Source organism: Lontra canadensis, unplaced genomic scaffold, assembly GCF_010015895.1.
Source record: "Lontra canadensis isolate GAN:19392208 unplaced genomic scaffold, GSC_riverotter_1.0 scaffold8, whole genome shotgun sequence".
Taxonomy (NCBI): Eukaryota; Metazoa; Chordata; class Mammalia; order Carnivora; family Mustelidae; genus Lontra; species Lontra canadensis.
This window is the reverse complement of record NW_022631002.1, coordinates 26,463,974-26,480,313: the sequence shown is the minus strand read 5'-3', so window position 1 is coordinate 26,480,313 and position 16,340 is coordinate 26,463,974. Positions and strand designations below refer to the sequence as shown.

The following is a 16,340-nucleotide window of genomic DNA, read 5'->3' as shown; positions in this document are numbered from 1 at the left end:
AACTGAGCTCCTTCTCCAAGCATCTCTTGGTTTCCTGCCCTGATTAGCATTATAGATGTCAACTGAATTTTCAGACATGCTAAAAGAACAGGAATCTGGCCACTGCTGTGAGGGGATGGCTCCATTTAATTAACTCCGTTGACAGTGTGGGAAAAGAGAAAACTGGAAAAGCCAATATAAGCCCTCCTTTTAACAGCTGGCAGGTTGTTAAGGGAACATAAAACCTCTCCCTTTAGCAGACCATAAGATAGAGGCACTGTCGGCAAAGATTGCCTCATTTGTGTTTTTAATAATTTTCGGAAGGATTACTGAAATAATATGTTTAGCATAAAACTTTGGAAAATGGGGGAGAAAAGCAAAATGAAAATCCCTTGTAATCTTTTTTAAACATTTAAAATTCGGCATCTGTATTTTTTGCTGTTGTTATATGCCTTGAGCAGCTTTTCAGGTTATTAAATAACATTTTTTAAAAAGATTTTATTCATTTATTTGAGAGAGAGAAAAGAGCATAAGCAGGGGAAGTGGTAGAGGGAAAGTGAGAAGCAGGCTCTCTGCTGAGCCAGGAGCCTGATGCAGGGCTCGATCCCAGGACCCTGAGATCATGGCCAGAGCCGAAGGCAGATACTTAACTGACTGAGCTACCCAGGCACCCCAAAATAACATTATTTTTAATAGCTTTTTCAATAGCCCATTATATCATTGAACTATACCAGCCAGTGCCCCGAGAGGTTGGAGAGTTACATTTTTTTTTTTTTAACTATATGAAATAATATAATAAGCCATTCTGGTCTCCCAGGATAAACCCCTGGAAGGGAAACTCTTCTGCCTGGGGGATACAGGACTTCATAGCTTTTGCCATCTATTGGCAAATTCTCCTCCACCAGCTTTGAGTATCCATATTCCTTATCATCACTGTGTAATTTCATGTGCTTACCTTTGACAGTTGAAAAAGCAAAAACTGGGGCACCTGGGTGGCTCAGTCATTAAACGTCTTTGGCTCAGGTCATGATCCCAGGGTCCTGGAATCAAGCCCCCACATCGGGCTCTTTGCTCAGTGGGAGAGCCTGCTTTTCACTCTCCCGCTCCCCTAGCTTGTGTTCCCTCTCTTGCTGTCTCTCTCTTTCCAATAAATAAATAAAATCTTAAAAAAAAAAAAAAAAACTTGAAAGAAAAAGCAAAAAACTTTGAGTGAAGATGAATGGTTTTTTATATGTATGTATGTGTGTATATATGTATGTATGTATATGACCTGCTTTTGGACAGTTGTTACCTCTAGGAGTTAAAACTCACTAGAGAGGCAAGGAAGCACAGTATTTTGACCTTGCCATATTTCACTGATCCCAAAATGCACATTTTCCCACATTTTAACATCCTCGAAATTGGGATGCAGCTTACAATTGATTAATTAGCAGCATTTTCTTCTTCATGGTACATTAAAATATTAGATCAGCTGCAGAAAAAGCAAGGAGGATGAATGTGTTAGTACGTAGCTACAGATGCAGATTTAATACAGTGACATAATTAACCCTTGAGACACTGAGCAGAACTCTGGCCGTGGTGCACACCCTTACCCTAACAATGTTCCACTTTATCCACTAGGAGACACAGTGGGATTTCTGTTAGACTTGAATGAAAAGCAAATGATCTTCTTTTTAAACGGCAACCAGCTGCCTCCTGAGAAGCAAGTTTTTTCATCTACTGTGTAAGTAGCTTTCCTCAGTCAAAAATTTGGTAGATTCATGGAATTCACTTTTCTCCAGAAGAAGACTTTTTCTATTTATGTGGTCAGTTGTGATGAGAAATCATTTTATTTCGAGTCATTGGGGGCCCATTTGATCATACCTGCATCTGTCTTGAAGTTTGATATAGGAAGATGAGGGCAGGATATTGTCAGGGTTACAGTGCTGTCTAGGTTAGTAAACAAAATCTGTTACCCTTCTTTTCTGCTAGGGTACAACATCTTAAAGCCACTTTGTGTATGAGCTTTATTCTGTTTTCATGAATTCTCTTGACCTCTGTCCTTGTTTTTATTTGTAGGTCTGGATTTTTTGCTGCAGCTAGTTTCATGTCATATCAACAATGTGAGTTCAATTTTGGAGCAAAACCATTCAAATATCCACCATCTATGAAATTTAGCACTTTTAATGACTACGCCTTCCTCACAGCTGAAGAGAAAATCATTTTGCCAAGGTAAGGAATCTGCTTAGGCTGTCTGCAGACTTTCACGTGCCTCTCATGGGAAGCTGAAACAGCAGTTCCTTGAGAGACTTTTTTCAGCTTTTTATAAATAATTTTGAAAACTTGAGTAAAATGGATGACCTCCTAGGAAATAAAAATTACTCAAAGAAATCTCGGAAGAAATATAAACAAACCAGTTATTATTATAAAATTAATTGAAACAAAAAATAAGGGGTAAGTCCCAAAAAATACCAGATCCGGCTGGTTTCACAGGAGATTTCCACCAAATTTTTAAGTAACAGATAAATTACTATTTAAAATGTTACAGAACCCTCAGGGTACCTGCGTGGCCCAGTTGGTTAAGCGGCTGCCTTTGCCTCAAGTCATGATTCCACGGTCCCGGGATTGAACCCCATGCCGGGCTCCCTGCTCAGTGGGGAGTAATGCTTCTCCCTCTCATTCTCCCTCTGTGGTAGGTCTCTCTCTAGTAAATGAATTTTTTAGAAAATGTTACACAATCAGTTGCTCCTCACAATCCCAGGCGAGCAGTTCCTCCTGCCCCCTGCTTTAATAAATTCACCTTTTTGCACCAGAAAAAAGAAAAAAAGTTACAGAACCCAGAAAGAAAGAGCACTTCCAAATAATTTTTATGAGCTAAGTAACATCGGTATAAAAATCAGACAATATAACACATGCACATACACGAACAAGCCCCTCCAACTAACTTTACCTGAATGTCAGTGAAAAATGCTAAATATCAGGAAATCAAGTACATCTTTTAATGCGCTTTTAACTTTGGGATTTAATGAAACATATTTCTTTTTGGGTTTAGCCACATGGCAAAGATGCCGACACTGTTTTATAGTCCTTAGGACAGTGAATTTTACCTGTCGTGGGTAAAATTTCATAGCCCTTCTTTGCCAGAAACTGTGATTGGCATTAATTATCTCCTTGGATGAATACCTGCTTTTCTCCCTTATGAGATGACATGATCTGTTCCTTAAGCTGGGAAAGACTCCAGCAGCTTGCTGGCAATGACCTCAATTTGAAGCTTGTTTCACGATATGAGCCAAAGGTTATCATTTTTGATTTTAACAGAGCTGCTTTCTGGGCCTGTATGAGGAAGAGAGTTCCTGCTACTAATGCCACACATGTTATATCAGTGACAGAGATTGCTTCAGCACTCACAGAGATCACAAAGGCCATGGTGTAGCCAGGGTTGGGCCGTCATGCCCCTGAAGGTATCTGTAACATACTGTTACAATCCTCACTCCTGTTTTGTCTGAAAAAGCAGGTCTGTAAACAGCCCTTCTGGGCTGTGCTTCACCTTGGATTCAGTGTCTCAAGGCTGAAAAGCGGCTCAGCAGTTTCCAGATGAACCAGAAAATGTCACATGGTGACCCAGCAGCATTGCCTGTGACAGTGGAACCTCTATAATATTGAAGGAACAGAAGGGCCACTTACATACCAGCTCAGGGACCGGAGGGTCATTCCTGGAACTCCCCTTCAACTTGTCTTGGTCCTGACAGAGATTCTGAACTTTAAACTCTTCTTGGTGATGGTCTGAATACCTCACTTGTCTGTCATACCTTGTTCTTTTTTTTTTGCTTAACCTGTCTGCTTGGATGTAGCCCAGCAATCGGCCTGCCTTTTGACATACACCCTGAGAGGGGAGGGCAGGCCCCAGCAGTTCCGCTGGCGGCCGTCCTCAGTTCACACTGCTCCAGCATTTAGGGAACCGCCCCTGTAGAATTAAACTTTGCAAAGGTCAGATGGCAGTAGGCGTCACCCGGTAAAAAGTCTAATTTTATGGGCAGCTTCTCCGTAGTCTCGTTGTTCTCTGTCAGCTTGGCCCCAGGTGCAGCCTGCCCCGAGCAAGAGGGAGCTGCAGTCGAGGGCGAGCTTACATTGCCCTGCTCTGACAGTGACACCAACATGGGAGTCAGGGGAGGCTGAAGGAGGGGTCTCCTCCAGGCCGCAGAAGCCGCCTGCTGCTACCTTGCACCCCTTTAACATTCCAGTTGCCCCACATTACGTGTTGTGACATTAGGTGTGGATATTCCTGAGACCGTTTTCTGTGCCATTAATATCCTCAGCGTGTGCTCCAGAAGCTTCTCTTCAGCTTGTTATTCGTTTACTCATTGGAATATATTCCTTTCTGGTTTCCTGGCAGATCAAGGCCCTGTGACTATCTGGAATCTTGTAAATTGTTCTATATTGTATGTACTCTCTTTCTCTCTCTCATGCTTTTCCTTCATTTATTCTTTTTTCCCCTTGTTAACCTTTTTGTTATGTGAAACTTCAAATACCCACAAAAGAAAACAAGAAGAGCACAGTGAAGCACCATATCCCCACTTCTCAGCAACAATAGTCATCCACTCACGCCAGGATGTAGGAGACCTGCAAGCTTCCTTCATGTGTTATTAACTCCATTGTCATTCCAGGTTCCCTGGCCGGAATCCCAGAGTGTCTTTGACACCTTACTTTCTGCTATTCCTGCGTCCTGTCCCTCAGCACACCCTGGGAGCTGTGCCTTCAGAATACATCCCAAATCCAACTGCTGCTTATCACCTTCACTGCTGCCACCATAGTCCAAGCTGCCATCATTTCCCACCTGGATTATTTTTGCCCTGCCCTTTAGCTGGTTTCCTGTTCCTGCCTGGGCCCCCTTCGATCTATTCAACACAGCCTCCAGAAGGATTTTGTTACAGCTTAGATCAGATCATGCTCTTCCCTGCTCAGAAGACTCTAGTGACTTCTCATTCCACTTACGATGAAAGCTTAAATCTTTACAGTGACCTAGGAGGCTGTACGCAATTTGTCCTGTCCTCTCCCTTACTCTCTGATTTTATCTCCTGTCCTCGCCCATTTGTTCATGCTCTTTTTCCAGCCACCCTGGCCTCCTTGCTGTTCCTGAAACGTACCAGATCCATTATAGCCTCAGGGCCTTTGGCACTTGCTCTTCTTGCTTCCAGAATGGGCTGGTGTGTGTTGTCCAACACCAGCAAGCAATTAGCTCGATTCCAACACCGTCTACCTGGAGATAGTGTCACATCCCACCGGTTAAGTGGTCAGTCCTGCAAGGCTGCCCTCTGCCCTCACTTCGAATGCCAGTTGTCAGTTCAGATTTTACAGTGCTTCTGATTATGTCTAAATTGGAAGTTCCCATGATTCCCTCATTAGGTTTGATTAATTTGCTAGAGTGGCTCACAGAACTTAGGAAAATAGTTTACTTACTAGTTTACAATAAAAGAATATAATAAAGAACAGATGGAAGCCATACAGAGGCAAGGCATGTGGGAAGGGGCAAGGAGCCTCCATGTTCTTTGAATGGACCATTCTCCCGAAAGCTCCACATGTTCACCAATCCTGAAGATTTTCAAACCCTCCCCTTTTGGTTTTTTATGGTGGCTTCATTATGAAGATGAGATTGTTGAGAACATTTGTCATTAGTGATTGAACTCAATCTCCAGCCCCTCTGCCCTCCTGGGAGGTGGGGGGGAGGAGTGAAATTAGGAGTGAACCAACCCACTAATTACAAGGTTGGTTCCCTTGACAACCAGCCCAAAACTTAGGTTAACTAGGGGCTTTTTTAAGGTGGCTGATTAACATAACAAAAGAACTGTGTTGCTCTTGTCTCGGGAAATTTCCAGGGTTTTAGGACCTCTGTGCCAGGAACCCAGATGAAGACCAAATATATATTTATTATAAGTCACAGTATCACAAATGGTGTCTCTCCAGATATCCACAGGTCTCATTCCCTCACACCCTTCCTGTCTTAAATGTCACCTTCCGTGGCTGCCGTATTTAAAATGGTATCTCCCTGCCCCTCCTGTACAAACTACCTTATCCTTCTCCCTGCTTTTTGTTCATACTGCTCATCAGCACTTAAAATTCTATATATTTTACTCTTTCACCTAGTTTCTTTCTAGTCTCCCTTCACTGGAGTGTAAGCTCTCTGAAGGTAGGGATATGTTCTTAGTCCTCTCTTCACTGCTGCATCTCCGGGCTTTGGCCCAAGGTGAACAGTGAATGTTTCAAGTTTCTCTTGCCCAGGCATCGGGGTTGTACTTTCAGCAAAGCAGTTCTGTCTGCTTTTCCACATCAAACGGAGTCAAAGTATGATGCAAGGATTCTAACCGTCTAGTCAGAAGATTCTGCGCTAGACTAGCAATAAACACTTTGAAATTGTTTTATTTTTAAAGATTTTATTTATTTGTCAGAGAGAGAGCATGAGAGCACAAGCAGGGGGATGGCAGGCAGAAGGACAAGCAGATTCCCTGCTGATGTGGGAGGATCCCAGGAGCCTGAGATCACTACATGAGCCAAAGGCAGATGCTTACCCGCTTAACTAACAGAGCCACCCAGGCATCCCAACACCTTGAAATTGTATGAGAACTTGTGTATGTGCATTTTCTTGGAAAAGTCTCCACTGCTTTTCATCAAACTCTCAGAGATGTAGGACTTAAAAGTGAAAATTTGCTGGTAAAATAAAACTGTACTAGCCTGAGAATCAAAAGATTTGAATTTGAGTCCTGAATCTTTTTCCCATGTGTGTGACCTTATGCAAATCATTTCCATGAACTATGCCTTTGTCTGTAAAATGGGAATGATCCTGCCTTTGTCATTCTGTACTGTAGAAAATCACTGTAAGGTTGAAATGAGATGCATGTATGAGAAACTTACTGGACAAAGCTTAAGGAATACGTAGTATACTTCACATGAACAGAGTATTTTCAAAGCATTTAATATGCATCACTGCTAATAGGTCCATGTATTTGTTGACCAGATAAGTTTCAAACTACATTTTCTACTCAGGCACAGGCGTCTTGCTCTGTTGAAGCAAGTCAGTATCCGGGAAAACTGCTGCTCCCTGTGTTGTGATGAAGTAGCAGACACACAACTGAAGCCATGTGGACACAGGTGAGAGGGTTTGGTCATTTCTTTTGTGTATTACATTAGGCAAAATTTCATCCTATTCTAGAAATGCTTTTATAGTTGTTGGGGAAGAAGGAATTTTGCGCTGTCCAGGGTTCCTCAAATTGGAGTCAGAATTAAATTTATATGATACAGATTAACAGGAGAAAATAAAATTTAGTTAGTACTTATGGGGAATCCACACAGACACAAAACTCCAGCGACAAGCAAAATGAGGTATATATATAGTCTTCATAAACTAAGGAAAGGGTAGGGGTCTGGGAGTCAAAAGGGGAGGAAAGCCATTAGCAGGAAGATGAGAGAGGGGATGTTTGGAAAACAAAGTTTGCCCAGTTATGCAGGTAAGTTTCTTAGTGTGCTAATAACTCTTCCTGGTAACAGGTCCTCTATTTAAATTCTTTTTAGGCAGTTGCAGGGAGGTCAGAGTCTCTCTCGGACCTTGATTGTTTTCAGCTCAAAGTAATCCGCATGTCTCTGTGGCCCATCCTGGGGCTGCCTGCCCTTGGACCCTGCACAGTGTTTCTAGTTCCTTAGCTGTTCATTAAAGTTGATTATATACAAAGTGGGCTGAATCAGAAATTGATTTGCCAGGTAGTGAATGGCTGTCTTCTAGAAAGTACCTGAAGCTGCTTGATGAAAAGCCTCTGTTTTTATTTTGTTTACTCAGTATTGTTTTGTTTGTTTGTTTGTTTTTTGTTTTTATCATGAAAAAACTGTATTTAGATTTAGCCAGCTGGACTCAGTTTAGATGATCCCAATTTTGTTGGCAACATCCAAAGCATCATAGTCAGGGGCCAGCCGAACGTATGCCGCCTTCTCTCCATCAGGCCTGATGGCTACATCAATGTCATAGAGCTTCTTCACAGCCTGTTTGATCTGGTGCTTGTTGGCCTTGACATCCACAATGAACACAAGTGTGTTGTTGTCTTCTATTTTCTTCATGGCTGACTCAGTAGTCAGGGGGAACTTGATGATGGCATAGTGATCAAGCTTGTTTCTCCTGGGGGCGCTCTTTCGAGGGTATTTGGGCTGCCTTCGGAGCCGCAGAGTCTTGGGTCGTCGGAACGTAGGTGACATGCGGATCTTCTTTTTTTTTGTGACTGTGGACGCCTTTCAGCACTGCTTTCTTGGCCTTCAAAGCCTTTGCTTTGGCTTCGGCTTTGGGAGGGGCAGGGGCTTCCTTCTTAGCTTTCGGCGCCATCTTCGTAAAAGGACTCTGTACTGTTTTTAATATGTTTTTACCTCACAAAATGTAAATGCTTTAATACTATTTATGAGCGTCTTGGGAAATCCCTTTTAGTTTTATTTTTATAGCCGCCTTATGTGCAATTTACCCTCCTAACCATTAAGAAGGCAGTGCCTCCCTCTCATCTAACCAAGTTTCAGCTATATGAGAGGAACCAGAGGGCAACCTGGATCCTACAGAAGAGTTTCCAAACACCAGCAAGAGCAACAAGTACAGTGGCCCCCAAGAAGGCCTCCCAGCTGAGGTTGGAAATGGGAAGAGGAGCCGGGCGGTGTGCTGGCCCTGACTTGGCCCATGTGGGCTGACTGGATGAGCCGTACCCAGGCTGATGTTCTGGACCAACTCCCTGTAACTCCTCATATCCCTTATTCTGCCCTGTTCTCCCCCGCAACCTTTTATATTTGATAGAGCTTTAGCCACCGGGTCTCCTGGGGGTCCAGAGCCTGTAGGGATGGACCCCAGTTTGTCACCTTAAGACATGGCTCAGCCTGGGCCTTTGACTCTGCTCTGCTGATTTTTACAATGCACGGTTAGCTAATTGGCTGTTAAGGGAAGTGCAGGCAGTGTATCTCATGTCACCCTTTGCTGTACCAGTTTCTCTTCTGAAAGAAAGGCACAGTGACTCCAGCTGTGGCTGGAGTCACTTAGCAGCAACTCTGTAGCCCAGAATTCTCAGTTAAGCGCCTTTAAAGGTTTCAGTCATTAGAGCCTCACAGGCAGATGCAAAGTTTAAAGAATGGATATCTCAGCGCCCTTTTTGATCTTTGTTTCTGGGAGGTTGTTAAGGTCCCAAAGAGCAGTATCTGGTCTTACTCATCTTTGAGCTTTCTGGCCCTTCTCAGTGGTTTTGGACACAATAAATGTTCAGGAATGGGGGCCGAAATCTAAAAACTTAGAACCAGGTATCTTAAGTATGAGCAGTCTCCATAACAGATAATTGGAAGAGGAAATTTAAAGAGTTGTAAGAGAATTTAGCTCAACTTTCAGCAGCAACAACAATTTTAATGAGGGGGAGGAGGAAAAAGGAAATTTGGATAAATTGAATGACTTGAGCTGACCCTGGGAAGAGATGGACAATCTAAGTATTCCTGTTGCCATAGAAAAAATTGAGATGATTATCAAAGCTACATTTGCACTTGCACTGTTCCCTCTCCCTCCCCCCCGCCAATCCCCAGCAAAAACACTAAGACCAGATGGTTTCAGATTAATTCTTTCAGACTTTCAGGGAATAGATAGATTCTATATAAACTTCTCCAGACCAGGGCCACGTGGCTGGCTCAGTTGGTGGAGCATGCAACTTTTGATCTTGGGGTTGTTGTGTAGAGATTACTTAAATGAGTAAATAAAAACTTTAGGGGGGAAAAAAAAGGCTAAGAATACATATCAAGAGATATGTGGTGCCTACAAGAAGAAAACTTGTAAGCTACTAAAGAATGCAATACGAGGCTTGAATAAATGGGTCTGTTCTTAGAAGACCTCTCAGTGCTGTAAAGGTGACAATTTTCCCTAAACCAACTTAATTTGGCTCAACCTTTTTTTTCCCCTAGAAATAGAAATGCCAATTTAAAAGTTTATGTGATATAAGGCAAGAAAATTCTGAAAGAGAAGAGTTATGGTGGGGACCCACCCTATCTACCACATCTTAAGATATATTAAAATAAAGACTTATAGTTTACTCCCAGTATATGAAAAGAATGACAGAACAGTGGAACAGAATAGAAACCCAGAAATGGAACTAACTACATACAAATGAGAATTTAACATGTAAAGGCCTTGTGTCAGTTCTGCAGTGCAAAATGGACTGTTTAATATTGGGATAAATGGCTAGCTGTCTGGGAAAATAAGTTGTGTCTCTACCCATATATACACATCTGTAAGTTTTTGCTGTGTATATACAAACTTTTTGGAAGAATGTACTTGAACTTTTTACTTATTCCTCAGAAGAGGAAATGGGGAATCAGAAATGGGAGGGAGACTCATTGTTGGTTTGTATATTTAGTTCCTTTTTTAACCACGTGTAATGATTACCCTTTCACTGAACGAACTTGTTAATATTTCAGATTGAGTAGGCACATTGGCGGTTTGCCTTTTGGAAGCACTAAACTAACCAGCGCTTGTGTCTTTCTCCTCAGTGACCTGTGTATGGATTGTGCCTTGCAACTGGAGACCTGCCCGTTGTGTCGTAAGGAAATAGTGTCTAGAGTCAGACAGATTTCTCATATTTCATGACACACGTGAAGAGGCATCATGGACTTATTTCTACTCAATTCCAGCCAATGTTGAAGAGAAAAACAAAAAAAAAATCTCTAATCAGTTGTGCGCACATTGAAACTTATAGCCATGGCCAGATTTTATGCTAAAAATGGTAGTTTGTCAAAGACAAAATTCTCTTAGAATCTAACCCAACTTGCCAACCCTGAGAAATTCCTGTTAAGGCCAAGGAAAGCTGAGTGCTAACAGCTAGGCCTGTGGTCCTTCCATCAAAAACCATAGGAGACCGTGCCCTCCCGAGTGCTGAAACCACACCGGAATTCTCCATGTTGGGTGCATTTGATTGTTTAACAGAATGTTTTGTCTCATTCTAAAGTTTTTATTTGGGGCAGAAGTCATTATGGAGAAGTAGATGACAGCATTTCTGGGTTAAGCATAACTCCCAGTTGGTCAGAGAGACAGTGGTATGTTAAGCGTGGATATTGCACTGCAAGACTTGAATCTATAAACTAGAACCACACAGGTCAATTCTACAAGCAACATGGAGGGCCTGAAAGAAGGTGCACAGACTGTGGAAAAAAACCCCAATTTTTGATATTTCTGTGATTCCAAAGAACATTGTAGTTTTTTTTTAACTGCAGAAAACTGGTGGTATTTTCACATTCATGGTGTTTCTATCCAGTTTCAGTACCCGCATTTTCTGAGGAAAAAAATGTTTTAACAATACAGGAGGAATTCTTAAATTAATTGCAATGTTAGACTGGAGCAAATTTGGTATTTAGGGTATTTGTAAGGTACCATCAAATCAGGTTTTTTGTTTTTTGTTAAAAATTTTTTTTAATCAGTATTGTTTTTGGAAGTAATATACTTTGAAACTCTTGAACTAACAGTCTCAAAAACTCTTAGAGGACAGTCTGAGAGCATGTATTTCTATTGTTTTAAATAAATACATGTTTTTGAATAGTAAATTCAATCATGGATTGCTGACTATGTCTTCATCAAAAGTGTTAATCCCTCTCAGGGTCTCTGGTGAAGACCTTCAAGAGTTTGGTTTTTTCTCCCAGAAAATTGGAAGGTAGAATTGTAAATTCATAGAACTTATTTTATAATGGTGTACCTCAGCAGCTGCCTTTCAATTTATGCCAAGTCCTTACTGAGTTTATACTTGAATAGTAAATATGTCTTCTGAGTTTTACAGTGTCTTAAACTCAATGCACATTTTTTTTTCTTCCTTTCCCACCCTTTCTTGTTTGTAATTCATTAAACTATCCTATATAGAGCTGATTTCCTTCCTGGCCGTACTTGTTGGGGTGCTGGATTTTTTTCCATGTCTTTAGTCTTCCATAAATTCAAATATATATATAAATATATATATATATATATGTTCCCTTCTTTAGCTTGTGGTGAATACGGTAATTTGCATTGAAGAAATAAAACATTTGTTGCCTTTTTTGACTAAGATTTCACAACTTTCATTGATGCCTACTGCTAAGGTTCCAAGACCTCATCCTCTCAGTTTTAAGGGCTCCTTTCCAGGGTAGGAGAGAGTCAAGTAAAAAGAATTAAGAAGCAAAGGTAATCATTTACTCATCCTGCAGATCTTTACTGAGCACCTAATATGTTCTGGGCACTGTGCCTATGTGGTATACAAAACAGATATGTTCATGGAGCTTATGTCTGATAGTGGGGAGAAAACAATATATTTGTTTAATAGTGCCTTAATAGAAAAGATCAGGGTACTGTGAGAGAGAATGGGGGCACTTAATTTAGATGGGTAGAAAGGAGCAGAAGGAACCTCACTGAGCAAGTTAACTATCAGAAAAACTCCAAGGAAAAAGTAGGACATGGCCAGGTAGAGACACTGAGGACAAGCTTCAAGGACTATATAGCTGTGGGAACACAACATTCTAGGTGAAGGCCTAACAAGAAGGAAAGCTCAGTGAGCTTCAGGATCTGATGGGAGGCCCCCATAGCTAGTAAGGTAGGAACTGAGATGGTACAACAGTGTGCTCCCCTGTTGGAGAAGTCAGGGGACCACTCATGAAGCCATGCTAAAGATTTTGTATTTTATCCTAAGTGCAATAGAAAACAAAAAGAGTTTAAGTATGGAAGTGCTTTGATAAATAACTTTAAAAGATAGCTCTGGCATCTATATGGAGAATGGAAAAGGGCGGCGGGGTATGCAGGACAGAGGACAAGCAAATCATGGAAATTTGAAGTCCAACAGGGAGACTTTGAAGTGAAGTGAAGTGAAGGTGGTCTATAAGTTCAGTGGAGAAAAGTAAAATTAATAGGTAATCTGTCACAAATCAAAGGAATACGGGAGCCTATTAGCTTTCTAGAAATCTACCCTTGAATTTTGTTCATAAGTTGTAATCTTGGAACTGCTTCAAAGGGAAAAACCACATAAAAGAGAAAAAAACTAGGGAATAACAATGTGAAAGAGAATAAACAGATCAATATTCTGCATTGCACGTACACATTTTAAGCAAAATTGAAAGCTAGGTGTTTACTGATGATACATTGTACCACATAGAAAAACAAAAAATTAAGTTACGGCATTTCTCCAATGATTTATTGGGGAAATGCTCCCAGAGTTCTAGTAAAAAAAAAAAAAAATGTTTTTAATGACTTACTATCTTTTTGGAATGATATTAGTAAAGCAAGGTAAAGTTATGGTGCCATTTGCATGCCAGGAAACAAGGATTCAATCACAGAAATAAAAATTTCATCTGCAGAAAATGACTTTTGCATGAATTTCCAACATCCTGAGTATGTATCTAGGAAACAAACTGTTCAACGAAGTTCAGCTCTTTCCAAGATTGTCCATTTTTATTCACTTAAAACTATTGTTTTTAAGATTTTATTTGAGTCAGAGCATGAGCTGGGTGGGGAGGTAGGAGCAGAGAGAGAGGAACAAGCAGACTCAGCACTGAGTGTGGAGCCCAACAGGGGACTCCATCTCACAATTCTGAGATGACCTGAGCCAAAGTCAAGAGTTGGACGCCTAACCAACTGTGCCACCCAGGAGCCCCCATTAAACAATTTTTAATATAGGAACACCTGGGTGGCTTTGCAGGTTGAGTGTCTGCCTCTTGGTTTTGGCTCAGGTCATGCTCTCATTGGTTGTGGGATCAAGCTCCCAATCTGGCCCCTCACTCAGCAGGGATGCTCCTCCTTTGCCCCTCCCCCCTTCAAATCTTTAAAAAAAAAATTTTTAATGCTTACCCACAATCAAAGGATTTAAAAATGATTATTAATGAAAAACATATTCAAATAAGTGTTAAATTTTTTCTTTAAAGGCCAACATTCTATTTTTAGCAGAAAACATCATGTTCTGATTTCTAGGAATATTGTATGAGAACTCAGGGATTGGAGCAATATATAAGCATGACTGGTTAAACATGCCCTTGGGAGTAAGCCTGGACCCAGTCCCAGCTCCATGATGCCACTTACCTTACCACCCACATGCAAATACTTCTGTATTTCTCAATCTTTTTTTTCTCGTAGAGTTTCAAGTATTTCAAAAAAAGACAATGTATTTATAAGTGTTTAGCACAGTAACTGGCACATGCCTGAGTAATGGGGTCCTATTATTATCTTTACGCCCATTTGTTCTTAAAGGTGGACATGGTGGGGGAGCCCCGGTGGCTCAGTTGGTTAAGAGTCTGACTTCAGCTTAGATCATGATCTTAGGGTCCTGCGATCCAGCTCCATGCTGGGCTCCCCACTCAGCGGGGAGTTTCCTTTTCCCTCTCCATCTCCCCCTACTTGTGCTCTCTCTCAAAAATATAAAATCTTTAAAAAAAATTTAAAAAAAAAGCCAGACATGGTGAAGTGGATTGCAAATAGCCACAAGTTGACATCCCTCCCATCTATAAATGACGTATATGTCCCCTCTCCTAAAACCTGGATAGGCTCTGTGTTTGTTTGACCAATAGAATTCAGTGGAAGTGAGACTGTGCTGGTTTCCAGTACCTAAATGGCAACTTCTTGAAATATTTGCTCTTAGGCCCAGCCACCATGGTATGAGAAAACTCAAGCATCCCTGGGAAGATGTACAGGAAAAGAGAATGAGGAACCCCCTCCCTACTAGTCACCAGTCCTCTAATAAACATTCACAGCTGAGCTCCCAGCCAAGAGCCAACAATAATTTGCCAGTCATGTGAATGAGTGTGTTGGAAGAAGCTCCTCCATCTAGCCAAATTCCAGCTGCCCCAAATGATGGCAAGTGGAACAGAGACTAGCTGTCACTACCAAGTCCTGCCCGAATTGCAGATTAGTAAGCACATTAATTGCTGTTTTAAGACACTAAATTTGGGGGTGTCTTGTAACAGCAACAGAAAACCAGAACAGATGAAATCATCAAGTTTCCTACTCCACTCTGATCCCATACATGATTTAGAAAAAGGGTGGGCAAGTTCATTTAGTCCAGAAGAAATAAGTGGTTTATAGAGAAAAACAGGTCATGAGGAAATGCTGAGTTTGCTCTGAGCTGCAAAACCGCTTAACTTAAATATAACTCAGTCTAGTTAATCAGCAAACCTTTATAGATACCTGTCCTCTAACTGGAGCTAAGTAGAGTATCTCTGAGAACTGATCTCATTCACCCTGGATGCAACTGTGTCTTGGTAACCAGGTTTAGTTCCAGATCCCAATGTTATTTATTTATTTGAGAGAGACATTAAGGATGTGTGAGCAGGGGAGGGGTAGAGGGGGAGGAAGAGGGACAAGCAGATTCCCCGCTGAGGGAGGAGCCCCATGGCGGGTTGAGGTGGAGGGACGCAGGGGTGAGGGGAGGAGCTCCATCCCTTGACCATGACTAGGAGATCACCACCTGAGTCAAAAACAGAGGATCGCCCAACCAACCCAGTGAGCCTCCCGTAGGCACCCCTCACTTTTATCTATTTTATATACGTTCAGAATATCAACCCATTCAGGCTGGCCATCTGACCCTCAGATCAAACCTAAATCTAATACAACCAGATACATAAGGCCTAGTAGTCCAATCAAGAGAAATCAGCTCTCAGGAATCCTTTTGCAAAAATTGGCAGTTTGGGAGAGGAGTTTTCCTGGAAGTTATCCGATTACTGATTACGTTGGTTCAGTGATTGTCAACTTTTATCTCGCTTAATTAGCCAAGAAACTAATAAATACCGAATAATACTTATGATGTGTGACTATTATCTTTATGATGTAAATTACGTCTACTTCTTGTGGTGGCTTTCCTTCCACTAAAGGGAGTAACTGGGGCACCTGGGTGGCTTAGTCGTTAAGCGGCTGCCTTTGGCTCTGCTCATGATCCCAAGGTTATGGGATGGAGCCCCGCATCACGGTCTCAGTGGAGAGCCTGCTTCTCCCTCTGCCTGCTGCTCCCCCAGTTTGTGCTCTCTCTGTCAAATGAAGTCAATCTTTCAAAAAATTAAAAAGATTTTATTTATTTTAGAGAGCACGGAGATTTGGGCAGAGGGAGCTGACTCCGCTGTGAGTGCGGAGTCCCACGCAGCGCTGGATTTCAGGATCCTGAGATCATGATCTGAGCGGAAGAGTCCCACTCTCAAGGGCTGAGCCACCCAAGCGGCCCCTATTTAATCTTAAATCCTATAATTTATTCCCGAATTGCAAGTGAAGAAACTGAGGCTCTTCGCTTCCATTCCTTCTTCCGTAAGATAGGGGCAACGTGAGATTTAACCGCCACAACGCCAGAGAACACTCCAATAACCCCAAACGTCCCACTGAGTCCCATAGAGTTCCCCTAACGCGGCTC

General features: G+C 41.8%; 1 protein-coding gene and 1 pseudogene across 3 annotated transcripts in view; one reads left to right on the top strand and one right to left on the bottom strand.

The window, feature by feature from the left end:
* The window catches only part of RSPRY1 (ring finger and SPRY domain containing 1), a 45,389-nt gene extending 33,532 nt beyond the window's left edge, over positions 1-11,857 (top strand). For 2 of the 3 annotated variants that reach the window (XM_032854400.1, XM_032854401.1), the window contains exons 12-15: positions 1,600-1,702; positions 2,038-2,190; positions 6,997-7,101; positions 10,495-11,857. In XM_032854400.1, coding sequence (XP_032710291.1) covers positions 1,600-1,702; positions 2,038-2,190; positions 6,997-7,101; positions 10,495-10,591 — 458 coding nt within the window. In that variant the 3' untranslated portion in view covers positions 10,592-11,857. Of the gene's footprint in view, positions 1-1,599; positions 1,703-2,037; positions 2,191-6,401; positions 6,440-6,996; positions 7,102-10,494 lie in introns of those variants that run through there. The other variant, XM_032854402.1, reaches the window with a different exon arrangement.
* Positions 7,821-8,324, bottom strand: LOC116865842 (annotated as a pseudogene).
* Positions 11,858-16,340: the final 4,483 nt, after the last annotated feature.